Raw genomic sequence first — 14,955 nt, 5'->3', positions numbered from 1 at the left:
TTTTTTTTTTTTTTTTTTTTTTAACAGTTGTGTGGCTTGCAAGCCAACCTACACCACTTGAGAGCACAGTACAAAAAAGCATCTGCATCTGTAGATATCACATCACTTTTAAATGCAGTCAGTACAGCTAATCCATTGAACAATGCATCTTAACAGCACTCAGCAGCTATTGACATGAAGTTTTTACAGAAAGAACTGTGCAAAACCAAGTCAACATTTTATGCAAGATGAGCCATCGTCTTCTAGCTCAGAGTACTCAAACAGGTGATTATCATTTTGATATTTCTTCACAGTCAAAGGGACCATTGATGTAAATTAGGATGAATTCAATTATTTTTCTTATGGAATATGGTTCCAAATGCCATAATGAAACCTGTATATAAACCTTGAAGTGAACTGAATAATATTCTGGATCAAACCAGCCCACTAACACAGATCATTCCTGTATGTGCACCAGACCAATGGAGCTCCAACAGTATTTTCATTTATGGGGAAAAGAACAATGTGTTGTAAATATTTTTAATGTTTAGATCTCTTTATAACATGCAAGTGTTGTCAGGCAGTGAATGTGATTTCTCTGCACCTTTGTAGGTAATGTTGGTGCTTCAAGAAGCTGTGAATTAATGCGAAAAGAGAGACACACTTAAAAAGGATAACCAGCATCAGAGACAATGGTTTTACGTTGTTGAAGTGGATCAAGTGGGGGAATTTTACACAGAACTTTGATTAGGCGGTAATCTTGTCGGCACGACCTAATTGAAAACGTTGTGCCAAAATGCAGCAGAGATATAGCACTTTTATTCATGTGGAGTTGTGTGACTCACTGTGCTGGTGGCTGTCTTTAGATGGAGCTATTGTGAGTACAAAAACTGTCACACTGCCACTCATGGTTTCATATTGTACAGTCATATCTCATGTATGAAAAGAAAGATTTTTTTTTGTCCACTGTGGATGGTGACTTTAAGAAACAAAATGTTTTTTTTTCTTTGTGTCGTCTGTTTCTCATTTTCTCTTCCTTTCTCTCTTTTTTTGCACAAAAACAAACATGAGGGGCTGTGGCTTCTCTGTCCCCGTGTTCGGAGTCTGTGAGTGTGTCACAGCACCAGAGATTGAATCAGGATGTCTTTGGACACTGTCTGATCTGGCACTGATTTTGCCGGAGTCCTTAGTGTGATGACATTTCTGTGTGTGGTTGAACATGACAATTTCTCCAGAAATGCTCATTTTCTGCCAGTTCACTGAAAAAAAAGTCAGTGAGTCAATCAGTACAAGTTTTTTGCCAAATCAATGTATTTTGCCAAATGTTGTGTTTTAACTGTAGATGTCTGATAGTGTCAAAGAAAATAAAGATATGGACAAATGAGTAAACAGAACAGTTTTTTTTGTAAAGAGACAGCTGATGAAGTAGTTAATGGTAAATGTATGAAATTGCCGAAACCATTTTTCCAACAAAAAACACTCTTTAAGGAATAGTTTGACATTTTTGGGAAATACATGTACAGTATATGCTGCTGATTGATAGCACTCTCAAACTTGAAAATGGCATCAACCTTCTCTTCTAATCTAAGCCAGTAAGTCAGGCCATTTCCTAAATTTTCAAACCATTCCTTTAAAGTTGAGTACTTCCACCATTTTACACAGATCTTCTTGTATGTAAAAGTTTGAGTTCAAGTTAGACAAAGTCTCAAAGTCTTAAAGTTGCCACCTAATATAGTGTTCTTGCATCTATATCAAATATAATTTCCGTAGATGTTGTCCTCACGGTTCTCCAGTGCCATGTAATGCAGCGGCGGTATAAATAGCTATCCAAAAGCCTTGATACATGATTGATGAGAGTGAGTAGAGTGTGTTGTGTTGGTTACGCCTCGATCCTCTGGCTGTTGTTAGTTACCCCATATCCTCGTTAGCTCTTTGGCATTTGCAGTCCTTTCCTCCACCACACAGGGATGACACATATTTGTCAACTGCTCTCTGCTTAACGCTGCGGGTCAAAGTGTGTGATACATGTATTTGTGATGGTGGGATCAGTGGCGCAAATAATCTATCGATGTCACTCGGGGATTAATGTCAAAGTTCAGGTGGCGGGGGGGGGGTGGGCTTTGTCCCTCCATTTGTCTGAACTCAAGACGGTGTCATGGAGTAGAACATTGCGATATCAAGGTGTGTCTTGTAGAGACTAAGCCACAGGAAAGGATTGCAGTTCCCCTCAGCTCGAAAAGAAGGTATTTAGCGCATTGAGTGCAGTGTTTTGGTTTTCCAGCCTCCAACTTTACTGTTTTGGTTCACATTTAACAAACTTGGCATCGTTTAACTGCAAACAGACAAGGCTAAAACGGCTAAATAGCTAAATAATTCCTTTAGGAGTGACTGGAGACTAAAACAGAGCCAGAAGAGAGTTAAATTAATGATTTTGCTCCATATCTACTGGACGCTTTCGCCGTTGTCTTAAAAGATGACAATAGTTCTGTGCACAGTTAGTTTTCACTGCACACAAGTGACTAAAAGTTATTCCCGGTTTGAGATATAACAAAATCTCAAAGTCACATTCACAAACAAACATTTTACCATTTAATTATTTGTTATGTTTTGAACCGTAGCAGATCAGAAAATGAGGACCAGATCAGATTCCTGACTGCTGTGCTTTTTGGATCCATCTAATAATCTGGAACATTTACTGTAAGAATGTGTCTGTTTGTGTTTCAGTACAAGGCACTGAGAATGAAGTGATGATTACTGGGAGAGCGTCTTTCATAGCTGGAGAATAAAGGAAGTCTTGTTGGGCTCTGAAGCTGAGGTTGACTATTGATTGTGATTCATCCTGTAGCAGGTATGTTAGATTTTATCTTTTATTTCAGATGCTAGCTTTGTTTTGCAGCCTGTTAATAACTGATCAACATTCTAGGCAGAAAATTTCTTTTTTTTGAGTTTTTTGTGCTCTGATTGGCTGCTGCTGGCGCCCAAAGGTAATCAGCAGCTTCGACTACAAAGTTAATCCAAATACAACTGAATCTGTGGGCTGGGATGAGGCGAGGGATCGAAGAGGAGAGCATTTTAATGGGTTGTGCATTCCTTGGAGTAGACAACTTTCTCTCCTCTTTAGAAGTGGAGATCATATGTCTGGCTATGTGGCAGGTTTTGTCACCCACTCATACCATGACTCATTTTGGGATGGGGGGGGGGAGGGGGTGACAGAGTAAGTAGAGGCATTACCTGGGTGCTTACAGTGCCTCCCTGAAGGGGTGTTAGGTTTTGCAAGACTGTAGGCTTAGTAGATTGTATCGCCGGAACCCCCCATGTGACTATCATGTACAGTTGAGAACGGTGCATCGAAAGCGAGCTCCCCACGTCCCAGCAGAGTACAGAGGCCTGCTCAAAGGGTCGGGTTTGTGTTAGTCCTCTCATCAACTACTAGACTTGCCCCTCATCTCGTCCTAATGGATCCCACTTATGCTGTCATCACCATGCCAACCAGCTGTCAACTCTGGTGCAGCGAAGCTTTTGTGCTTTAGAGAAATGCAACTGTGTTGTGTTGATCCGACAAGTCACCACCTCAAAGGAGACACCAAAGTAAATGCTTCTCTTCTTCTCTGAGATCATTTGATCAAGATGGGGGGGGAAAGCTACTGCCACCTTATTGTAAAGACTGAATGCATTAAGATAAGAGGACACCCGAGTCCAGGTCAAATAAAGGCCTATTTAGTCGGGCTCGACAGGCCGCATACGAAATCTGTTGGCAGCTGCTCGCTAGTTGACTTCAGAGGATTAAGCAGGCAAAAAGGAATATGCAAGATCAGCAAGCTTTTTGCTCTGCAGAGTTGGCACTGTCTGGTGTAGAAGTTAATAATCCGAGAGACAAAGACCAGCACCTGTTATCTATCAGATACAAATCAGAGCGGTTATGATAAAATTATAAGCAGGCATGCATGAATGCAGATCAACACTGAGAACGTAAAGATATGATGTGTGGCATTGGTTTATGCTACATACATGCCCCACAAATAAACAAAAAAAGTAAAACACAATATACAATAATCTCTGCTTTAATATCTAGCGAATAAAACCATCTGTTGACACACAATTTATTTTTCCTATTATATTACACTTGAAGAGATGAGAGTTTTTGTTTGCTGGGGAATATAGGTCACCTCCACCCCTGGCTTCATGTCACTCGATGGCAGACAAACTGTGCAGCAGCTCCCAATGCAACAAAGATTAGACGCTTTTTGAGAGACAATGACTATTATTTGCCCCACAGTTGGTTCTGGATTTATTTAAGGTCTGCATGGCTTTGTGATTTGCAGCCGCTGATCTGGACACCAGCCGGGAGCAAGGGTAAAATACAGTGGTAATTTAATCCAGAGCAGTAGATGACTGTGTAATCCGGTGGATCCACCTACTTACAAATAAGTAAAACCTGAAGGATGGCATGACTTCAAATCGCAAATATTTCCTACATCTGAATTTCTGACATGGTATGGGTATTTTGTGCTGAAAGCCTTACATAACACGCAGCTTGTAGGGCAAAAACAACAGTCTTACATTATTCTGAGGTTTGTAGATACCACCTACATGCAACGCCGGCCTGTGTTCTAACATCATCTGTTGATCCAAAAATAGATTACATTTTATGTATTCACATGAGTGTAATTCTAGATGAATTTCTGTACAAGGAGTGGTACTGAATTTAATGGAGAGAAAAGACAGAGTACATTGAGTTGCATTCCTCTTAGCCACATCCCTGTCACTGACCTTCCTGTGTGTGTATACGAGGGATTAGGCCTGTGGACTGACTGGTGGTCTTCTCCAGGCTATTTTTATGAAGATGTCCGCCCCCTGATCCTTTTGGAAAACTGATATAAGCACATGTTCCAAGATTCAAATGTAATTAGTCAACTGTTAGTCAGAGATGCTGAAGAACTGTGATTCTTTTTAAGGTGTAAAGGAGAATTAATACTTTTTTTGGCATCCTTTATGACACCTACAATTGTGAATAAACTTGGTATGGGGGATTGAGCCAAACATACATGCAAACAACTCAGAGGCAATTGAATTTTACATTGATCTGGGCACAGTGCTGAACTCACTGGGTCAAAATTGATCAAATTTGGGTTAATATAGAACCAACATAATAACTTTACCAGACAAGACAAGGGGTTGTTTTGACCCAGTGATAGTATAATGCTACTGGGTTTGGTATGATTGCAAACTGTTATGATCTACTTGCATGCCACTATTTATCACTGATTCTCCTACGTATACTTTGCAGTTTTAGGATGACATCGTTTTGTACAATTAACAATACATGTGACAGTTTTAAGGTAAAACATGAGCTTGTCATGTCTAACACAGAGTCAAAATTACTGTATTTTCATTCAACAGTAATGTAACAAAATAACACAAACACTGGGTCAAAACAATCAATTGGTACTTGTAAAAATTGACCTAGGTTTGTGTAAGTGTAGTATTGCTATTTAGTTATATAGTATTGTTGTATGTTATTGAGCATTGTTATCATCAAGATGGTCACCATCAAACTTTAATTGCTGCTCCTCCTCCTTTATTTTGCCGTGGATGGATTGGACATCCACAGGCCCGCAGCTTTCCTCTTCTGAAGTGCTGCCAAGGCGCTCTCAATAGCTACTGAGAGGTCCTGGCAATATATAGTTCAGTACCTGGCAACCACGAAGCTGCTGGCGCCTACCTCTCATCGGCCATCTGCAACTGCTTGTGTGTGTAGCAGGCACTGACGAAGGCCACAAGTGTGTCCAGACACGTCACAGCATCCAAATGGCCAACTGTCTCTTCTGTGGCACTAAAATGCAAACTGATATTAGTGTGTGGAAAAGAAAAATATGTTGTATTTTTAGTCTCAAATCTCATCTTGCCTTAGTGTGTATTTATGTGAAACTGATCAATCTTGTAGTCCTAAAACTGTTCCTGCAATAAAGCAACGATTCAATCATTTCAAAGGCTTAGCAATCTGTGCACCATCAGCTCCCTTAAAAGGTGCAGAAGGATGCAGTGGAGCATGTCCATTCTCCCCAGAGATTATCGCTAATAAGAGGGCCAGTATTTATAGAAGACCACCCCCTCCCCTAGTGGATCCCCCTAATCCTGCCTCACCCTTTTTTCATCCCTGCCCCATCCCCTGTGCCTGGACCGCTCACTCTCTGCAGCCCCCAGCCACAGTCTTACTCTCGCCCCATACCAATTGAGGTACGGACTTCTTAAACACAGCACTGCTTTTTTCAGATTCTTTCAAAAGAAGGGGGAAAAATCTCTTGGCCTCTTTACATACTTGATAAGAGGGGGGAGAGATTGCTTGGACTATTATGGGGTATTTTCCATCCTTCCATCCTCTTCCTTATTGTCCAATTTTCCTCCTCCTGCTCTCTTTGACTTGCAGCTAAAAAAAAAACACAACAATGTCCACCAACGAGCGTTTCAACTGCCATTACTGTAAAGACTCCCTTTTGGGGAAGAAGTACATAATGAAAGAGGACACGCAGTACTGCACTAAGTGCTATGAGAACCTGTTCGCTAACTGCTGTAAGAGCTGCTCTTTGGCAATTGGCTGCAACTGCAAGGTAAGGAAGCACCCGTGTTACACTGATAGCAATGGCTTTGATTTCAGTAATTTCTTAACTAAGTATGTGTCTTTTCATATTAGGAACTAAAGGTGAGACATTTTAAAAACTTGTCAACAAAAGTTGTTCTTACCTGTTTCAATCCATGCACATAAATAAAAATCAGATTTTACAGAATATTGACAAGTGCAATAAGTAATGTGTTAAATATCAACAGGACTTGTCCTACAAGGATCTCCACTGGCATGAGCAATGTTTCAAGTGTGCAAAGTGTAGCCGATCCTTGGTGGAAAAGGCCTTTGCCGCTAAGGATGATTTGTTGCTTTGCACCGAATGCTACGCCCACGACTATTCTTCTAAGTGCACCACCTGCAAGAAAACTGTCATGCCAGGTATGGTATGTACAAATGATGATGATGATGCCGATGAATAGGGCTAGACAATATCACCTCTGAAGGCTCACAAATGAACACATTGTATCTCATTTGTTTAATCTGTTGAGAGAAAAAAATTAAGGACAACACTTTGGAGTTTTAAGGTCCAAGAAAAGGAAAACAAATTTCCCCAAATATTACACAATCCTTCTCAATAGAGGGATTTAAATAGATATTCAAATTTCCATTTTTTTGAGCACTTTAAGGACTTTTTGGCTTAAAGGTTGTGATTGAATGAACCCTCAATTTAAACATCTACAAGTACATGACAACTGGGTACTTGCTTAATGAAGATCTTGCAATATAATGCAATGCTCCAGAACTGCTTAATGCACCTTGTGGTTAGGTTGTTTTGTGAACTCTTCTTTCCAAGATCAAGTATACATTTTTTTAAACTCAGTTTTGGATGGGAAGTCCTTAAAATGCTCAAAAAATATGTATGCTTGAACATCTGCAATTCAATGACAAATAGGCAAGTTCATCTGCTAAAGAGGGCTGCTTGAAAATGGTATAACAATCATATCTAATTGTGCACGACACACATATATAATATCTCAAAAAATAATTTAAACATTAGACAACAATGACATTTCTTCCTCTCTCCAAATTCTTTAAGATACAAGATTATTAAGAGCGCACCATCATCTTCTCCCTGCAGATAAAGCAGGACTAATTTGGGCCGCAGTGTGTTTCTGTCGTAGAGGTACCATATGCTGACTAAGCTGCTCTCGTCCCCTGTGCCAGGATCCCGTAAAATGGAATACAAGGGGAACAGCTGGCATGAGACCTGCTTCCTGTGCCACCGCTGTCAGCAGCCAATAGGAACCAAGTCCTTCATCCCAAAAGACACCGGCTACTTTTGCGTGCCCTGCTTTGAGAAGCAGTTTGCCTACCAATGTTGTGCTTGTAAGAAGGTAGGGTTGCAGCTGAGTCTTTTATAAGTATTGACTGCTGCAGTAAATCCCCCGGACTCTGGTGTTTTAAAATGACTCACATGGCTGCAGAATAAAAGGATGCAAGGAATGTCATTGTGTGTCTCTTTCTTTCACTCTTACTTTCTGTGGACTTGTGTTACCTCTAGGCCATCACAACAGGTGGAGTGACCTACCAAGACAAGCCCTGGCACCGCGAGTGTTTCCTATGCATCAGCTGCAAGAAGCAGCTGTCGGGTCAGCGCTTCACCTCCAGGGAAAACTACCCCTACTGCCTTGAATGCTTCAGCAACCTGTATGCAAAGAAGTGTGTGGGCTGCACCAAGCCCATCACAAGTGAGTCACTGGCTGTGCTCATGTTTTCATTCACTCTGACTTGCAGTTCTCCCGCTCATATGTGTTTGCATTTGTGTAGGACCTGTCAGATTAACGAGGTGAAGATCTTGCATTCATCTCTGGATCTTTGTGTGATGTGTGCAGGTCTGGCAGGGGCCAAGTACATCTCTTTTGAGGAGCGCCAGTGGCACAGCGAGTGTTTCACCTGCATTCAATGCTCTGTGTCGCTGGTGGGACGCGGGTTCCTCACCCAGCGCGACAACATATTGTGCACCGACTGTGGCAGGGAGAAGTGATCTTTCCATGAAGGGGGGGTCACAGGTTTATCCCAAAAGTAATGAAAGCTCCTGTTCCGATACACACTGAAAATGAGAGGTGTCTAAAAACTAGATAAATACACTAAATCTGAGGGAAAAAGTCCTCAAAACAAGTGAAATCATCTGTCCATGCAGCAAGATAATTTCACTTGGCAAGCTTGCTTGATTTTAGATTATGTTGTAAAGTTGCACACTTAAAATAAGAAACATTACTCTTAAAATTAGATAAATTATCTAACACTTCTAAATCTAAGATTTTTTTATCTTGGTAAGAACCAAATAATTTCCAGTGCAGATGCTGTGTATTCCTAAATATTTCTTCTTCTTTGCATGGCATGTACACATAAACAGTCTGAATGTCAACTTATTTTGTTGTTATTTAAATAGTTCTCTCACTTTGCTCACACACACAAAAACGGTGATGTTTCCGTAAAGATAAAAATGTATCTTTAAAGTTAGGGCACCATTGTTCCATTGTTGATGAATGTTTTCTTTGTTGGTTAAACTAAAAAAATCCCTGTTTTCTTTTTTTTATAAGGGATGAAAGCGAAAGCTCAAGTAATGGATTAATCAGTACACAAATGTTTGTTTCAGCTTCTTAGTTAGGATTTGACATTTTGTCTCCTTTATGACAGCGAACTGTATATGTTCAGATTTTGGACTTACGGTTGAATTAAAAAGACTCTGTGAAGATGTCACTTTGGAGTTATTTTTCACCATTTCCTTACTTATGGACTAAATAATTAACAGATATTCGATATTTATTTTTAAATTTATGATGAAAACAATAGATAGTTACAGCACCATAACATATTTCCCTTATATTTCCCAGGTCAACATTCATTACACAAATATGTCTGCTGTATGCTTAGTTTACATTATTATGATTGCCTAGATAAGTGTATTTACACTCCAGAAACACAAATTGATGCATGATTTATGTTTGTCTCGTGAAATACTTACTTGGTTGTTCCAAGAAAAGACCTTTCTATGTATGCCATGCTGAAATGGAAATCATTGTAGGGAATTGTTGCTCATCCTGACATGACTTGTTCTGCTCTAATGACGCCATCCAGAGGAGAAGTCAGCACATGTCAGTTTAGGACGGACACAAAGTTCAGCGACACAAAGTTCAGCGTAACAAATGTAGCTGTGATAGCAGGTTGGAAATTGTTTTTACACTTGTAAAAGTGAGGCCGTTGGATGAGTTGTGTAAGTGTCCTCACATGGTTGGATGAGTGGAGTAAAAATGCTGACGTAGATTTCCTGTCAGGATATAGTCACATGAGAGGTGAAACCACATTACACTTCAGAAACTTGGGGAGGAATCATAGAGGAAGGGAGAACAGCAGAAAGGTAGGGACGTCTTATTTGACATATTTTACAGAAGATCATTTAGGCATTTGTATTTTCAATACCTTGCAAAAGTTAAAGTTCCTTAAATATCTGCAATGGCTTTTAGAGCATTTACACAAATACATATCTATGAAAAGCAATCATCCCCAAAAGAAAAGGACAAATCCAGCATCCAGTGCCTTGAGTGCTATAACCAAAATGTGTATATAGGGACCAAAAATGCAACAGTCCAGCATCTCATCCTTCCCAGTAGCACAAATGGAGACCTAAGTCCTGGCCAGAGCAAATTCAGAGAGGGTAGGTTGAGAAAACTAGGCTCAAACAACCATGTAGCCCAACTAAGGGTAGTCCCACTTTTCAACCATCTGCTGGTCCTGTGGGACCGGAGCGTTACTGCCCTCAACATGTTCTCCTTGGAGCCTGTTCCCACCCTGAAGAAGATCCAGCACGTGTCTTTGTTTGAGGTTTGCGACTCGTTGCTCGCAGCCCAGACAGCATGTGTGGAAATGGTTACTTCCTCCAGTCGCAGGAAGGTGATCCAGATCCACGTTGTTGGAGTGGACAGGTGGGACGTTGTAAAGGAAGTCCCTCTGCTCCAGGACCCTGTGGCCTTGGCAGTAGACGGTGCCAGTGTTTGTGTAGCCACCAGCGACAGGTATCTCCTCTGTGATATTCGGACTGGGAGCAGTGAAGAGCTTTTCCCTCACAATCACAGCAGGCAGCGTGTTATTGTTACCTCCGTGGGACGAGGGGAATTCCTCCTAAACGGACCTGAATCTTTGGGTAAGAGCCGCTAAAATGTTTATGGTACATGTTGTTCTCCCGGCTATATGCTTCCTTTTCAAACCAGTTAACATTACATGATATCATCTCCTATCCCTCCCCCATATATATCCATCTAGCCAGGGGATATTTGTCTTGCTAAGATATCATTGCTCCATCCTCATCCCTCAGGCATGTTTGTGATGAAGACAGGGATATGCCAGCGCCCCCCCTTGCAGTGGCCTCAGGAGGTGCTGGCAGCCGGAGTGTGTTTCCCTTACATCCTAACCCTAGAGCCCCAAGTGCTGTCTGTCTACAGCATGGTGGATCAGCAGATCAAACAGACTGTGAGTCTCAGCGGAGCAACGGGTCTGCTCTCCACATCAGGTATATCAGGCAACATCAATTCATCATCTAATCTTGGCAGATTGCAGACCGAAAGGCTGTCAAATTGTGTTTTAGTTTTTAAAGATGTCGCTGTGTCTGTCTCAGTTTGCACTGATTCAGTCAATCATCCTTGCATCTACTGTTCCTACTCACTGGCTGTTTCTGAAAACCCAAAACAAATGTCCCCTCAGATGGTGTGTTAGTGTTCACAGAGAGAGACATTTTCAGCCTGCGTCTGGTGCCACTCGATCAGCAGATCCAGGCACTTGTCAGGCATGAGAGGATCGAGGAGGCCTTGTTACTGCTGAACGGAGTTCAAGGCCACTGTCCATGTGACTCATACAAGGTAAAATTCAATTTATAGACACACAGCAGGACGCAAATACATCACTGCTTTAATATCTAGGTTGCCAACAAACGCATTCTTTATAAAACACAGTTTTTGAGGATAACAAAATGAGACAGACACATTTATAGTAGGCTTTTTGCTCTTTTCTTCTTTTCTTCCTTCTCCATAATCACGTTGAGTAAAAAACAACCCGCCCAACTATTATGCCCTTCAAAGGCAGAATGCAGCAACAACATATTTGGTCAACATTGAGAATATGCTTCGTTTTTTTTTTAAATACTTAGCGTGCTTTGAGGAAAATGCTAAAGTCAGCATGCTAACTTGCTCACAAGGACAATGCTAAAATTCTGATGATAAAACAGATTTGATGTTTACCATGTTCACCATCTTAGTTTAGGGTGTTAGCATACATTGGCTAATTAGCATTGAACACAAGTACCACTGAGGCTGATGGCAATGTTTACAGTTTTACAGCTGTTTGGTCATGAACAACAGTATTAGATAAATTGGGGACATACAGTACATGTCTGTAAATTTCATGGCAATCCATCCAAAAGTTGTTAAAAAATGTCACTGAAAACTACAAATCAAATTCATATTGGTGCTAACAAAAGTCACAGGATCACCAAAGTCACAAGCATATAGAGTCTGGAAACCATGATTGCCTGTACTAACTGTCCAATCCATGTTTAAGATGTTGAAATATTTTACAGGATATAAGTTAAAACTTTGACTTTCTCACAGGATCACCAAAGTCAGTTGGATTCATCCACTGGGGAACATGAATGACTGCACCAACCTTCATCCATCCATTAGTTGATGAGATATTTCAGTCTGGATGAACATTTCAGTGTTAGGTTTACCACATTAAAAAAAGCAGCAACTAAATCATAGAAAGTATGGCAACATGGATAAACTAGTCTTGCTAAAAGCAAACTAACCAAGCTTAGATTTCTTTTATATTGTCCAGAGTACAGGTTGACACTTTTGTATTGTTTTTTCTTATAGGGGAATACTCTTCCTAAAAAAGCATATAATTCATGTTTTACAACTCACATAGCTGTCCCATGCTTTTTAAACTCTTTTTTTAAACAAACGCTTTTCTCAACTTCATTTTTTCTGCATTGTCTGCTTTTGTAACATTCAGTGCTGCCATTTTATAAATTAATAGATGTAATATGCATGCATTACAATCCCGGCTGGCATTGCTTCATAGTGTTTGACTTTAATATTTCATCACTGTAGAACAGATTGAACCAGGATGTTGAGGTGTAGGCTGACTACACTGTTACAAGCTGTTATTGTAGGTGTATTCCAGTTGGATGAATGCAAGTGAGGACAGCAGATGGTGCCTGAGATTTAGGGTTATCTTTGCCACATCTCAGGTTACAGGTTAGAGGTCAGGGTGAAGAATTAGCATTTGGTTTTGTGATATTTTAAAATTCTTAACATGAAACATAAATTGCCCTGGAGATTTAAGGATAGTGACACAGTTTTCTGCCTAAATGATTTCGGCTCATTGGTGCTTTAAATATGTTAATGCATTGTGTGCCTGTTTTTTTTTTTTTACTGGCAGGAGCTGCAGAAGGCCATCACTTGCCTGGCTGGATTTGTTCATTTTTACCGGGAGGGTTTTTCCGAGGCCAAAGAACTATTCATGTGAGAGTAAAAAACCCTTTCACGACACTCCAAATTCAAAGCACATTTATTAAACCACAGCAGATTGTGCAGTATTATGTGAATCTTGTGAATAGTGAGTCTTTTTCTGCTGAATTCTACACCTAAGTCTAACACAAATCAATACTCATCACTTACTTGAACAGTACAGGTGAGCTGGACCCCAGAGAAATCATTCACCTCTACCCTGACATGCAGTCGTGTCTCAGTGAGGACTTTAAGTCCCAGCTCGATCAAGTGAACAAAGGCAGGGATCTTCAGGTGCTCTGCCAAGAGAACAGGAACACATTTCATCAATACCTGGCCTTCCTGGGAGATTTTCTTAGAGCAGTCAGGGGAACGGAGCAAGGCCTGAAGTGTACTCAGGAGGTGGACTGCGCCCTCCTGAGGCTGTACTTAGAACTGGGAGACACAGAAAATCTGCAGCAGCTTGTGGCATCTCCCAATGAGTGCAGGCTGGACCACTGTGTTCCTGTTTTGGAGCAACACAACAGGTAAAAACATGAAAGTTTGTTTGTTGAGATGAGGACAAATTATTCTTTAAAAAGAAACAACAACAAATCAACATTTGAGACATTTTCTCCAATTTGCTCAATTTCTGATGGATCATTTGCTGTTTGATCTCTTTTTATTTACAGATTTTTTGCATTAGGTTCTCTCTATCAAAGCCATGGACATCAACTTGATGCAATTGAGGTATCCTTTCCTAAAACAACTGCACACAGTTTATATGTAAACTTGATGTATAAAAGTAGCGTGTTTTAGCCTTTTATATTTTTTTCAGACTTGGGTAAAAATTGCAGATGGTTTCCACAAAGACACCTCTTGCTCAGATGTATATGGACACATAGTGTGGACTCTCAGTCAGCTGCAAGACAGAGATGCTGTGTTGACATTTGCAGACTGGACTCTTCAGAGAAACCAGGAGGTGCCTTTTTTCCTTTTTCATGCTCTTAACTTAACTGCAGAGGGCAGAGTTGCACAATTCAACTATGTGTTAGGATCTAAACACAGCAAAATGCCACCTATTACCTACATTGCTTTGCTCATTAGACAATTACTGGCAATGAAATGTCCAATAACAGTTTTTCTTTATTTGAAAAAAGATAGGGGTGCGGATTTTCAACAAGCGTCCACCAGATGGTGAATTTGAAGCTCAAAACGTCCTTGCTCTATTGGAGAAGTACCCACTGGCGTTGATTTTACATCTTGAGTTCTTAATCCATGATTTGAACAGTAAGGTGGGTACCGCGGCAGCTTCCTAATCTCATATCCCTGACACCTTTATCAAATAAAGACATGATTGGTGTAATCTGCCCCCCCAGGAGGAGAGACATCACAACCGTCTGGCCCTAGCATATGTTACTCAGACGCTGCAAGAGGAAGAAAAAGCAGATTTGAGGAGGACCAGAGGAAAGTTGCAGCAGCTGCTATGGGAATCCAAATGCTATGATGTCTCCACTGTATATGGTATGTTGATGCTTAATGAGAAAATAAATCACCACTGAATTGTGACTTAATTATATTGAATTATTCTAATCGCAGAGAGAGTCAAGTCAGCAGCCCTGCACATGGAGAAAGCCATTCTCCTCGGTAGGACCGGTGAACACTGTAAGGCACTGCAAGTGCTTGTTCACAAGGAGGGAGACCTGCAGGCTGCAGAGGCCTACTGCTGCAGGGCTGCCCAGGGCCGGGACTCCCAGTTCAGGCAGACCCTGCTGCTCACGCTGCTCCAAATCTACCTGAGCTCTGAGGCGCTTACCAGCGCTGCCGTGGATCTGCTCAACAACAACCCTCGGGTCTTTGTGGCAGAGAAGA

At 40.9% G+C, this 14,955-nt stretch overlaps 2 protein-coding genes across 2 annotated transcripts in view; both read left to right on the top strand.

The window, feature by feature from the left end:
* Window positions 1–6,080: 6,080 nt before the first annotated feature.
* LOC116669663 (four and a half LIM domains protein 2) lies at window positions 6,081–9,304 on the top strand. The gene is made up of 5 exons (XM_032499615.1): window positions 6,081–6,587; window positions 6,805–6,979; window positions 7,766–7,935; window positions 8,103–8,289; window positions 8,434–9,304. The coding sequence occupies exons 1-5, from the start codon at window positions 6,426–6,428 to the stop codon at window positions 8,583–8,585; spliced, it is 846 nt and encodes a 281-aa protein (XP_032355506.1). The 5' UTR covers window positions 6,081–6,425; the 3' UTR covers window positions 8,586–9,304.
* Window positions 9,305–9,894: 590 nt separating this feature from the next.
* The window catches only part of LOC116669650 (transforming growth factor-beta receptor-associated protein 1), an 8,165-nt gene continuing 3,104 nt past the window's right edge, over window positions 9,895–14,955 (top strand). Inside the window, exons 1-10 of the mRNA XM_032499584.1 lie at window positions 9,895–10,745; window positions 10,917–11,111; window positions 11,303–11,457; window positions 13,037–13,119; window positions 13,284–13,631; window positions 13,776–13,833; window positions 13,922–14,065; window positions 14,244–14,378; window positions 14,463–14,607; window positions 14,683–14,955. The exon at window positions 14,683–14,955 is cut by the window's right edge and continues 149 nt beyond it. Coding sequence (XP_032355475.1) covers window positions 10,058–10,745; window positions 10,917–11,111; window positions 11,303–11,457; window positions 13,037–13,119; window positions 13,284–13,631; window positions 13,776–13,833; window positions 13,922–14,065; window positions 14,244–14,378; window positions 14,463–14,607; window positions 14,683–14,955 — 2,224 coding nt within the window. The 5' untranslated portion in view covers window positions 9,895–10,057. The remainder of the gene's footprint in view (window positions 10,746–10,916; window positions 11,112–11,302; window positions 11,458–13,036; window positions 13,120–13,283; window positions 13,632–13,775; window positions 13,834–13,921; window positions 14,066–14,243; window positions 14,379–14,462; window positions 14,608–14,682) is intronic.

Source organism: Etheostoma spectabile, chromosome 20, assembly GCF_008692095.1.
Source record: "Etheostoma spectabile isolate EspeVRDwgs_2016 chromosome 20, UIUC_Espe_1.0, whole genome shotgun sequence".
Lineage (NCBI taxonomy): Eukaryota > Metazoa > Chordata > Actinopteri > Perciformes > Percidae > Etheostoma > Etheostoma spectabile.
This window is presented reverse-complemented; position numbering and strand designations above follow the sequence as displayed.

Excerpts from the sequence above, each read along its gene's own strand:
- LOC116669663 (XM_032499615.1), top strand. The coding sequence starts at position 6,426 with ATGTCCACCAACGAGCGTTTCAACTGCCATTACTGTAAAGACTCCCTT. Across the intron at positions 6,588-6,804 it reads CAATTGGCTGCAACTGCAAG|GACTTGTCCTACAAGGATCT; the intron begins GTAAGGAAGCAC and ends AAATATCAACAG. Across the intron at positions 6,980-7,765 it reads CAAGAAAACTGTCATGCCAG|GATCCCGTAAAATGGAATAC; the intron begins GTATGGTATGTA and ends CCCCTGTGCCAG.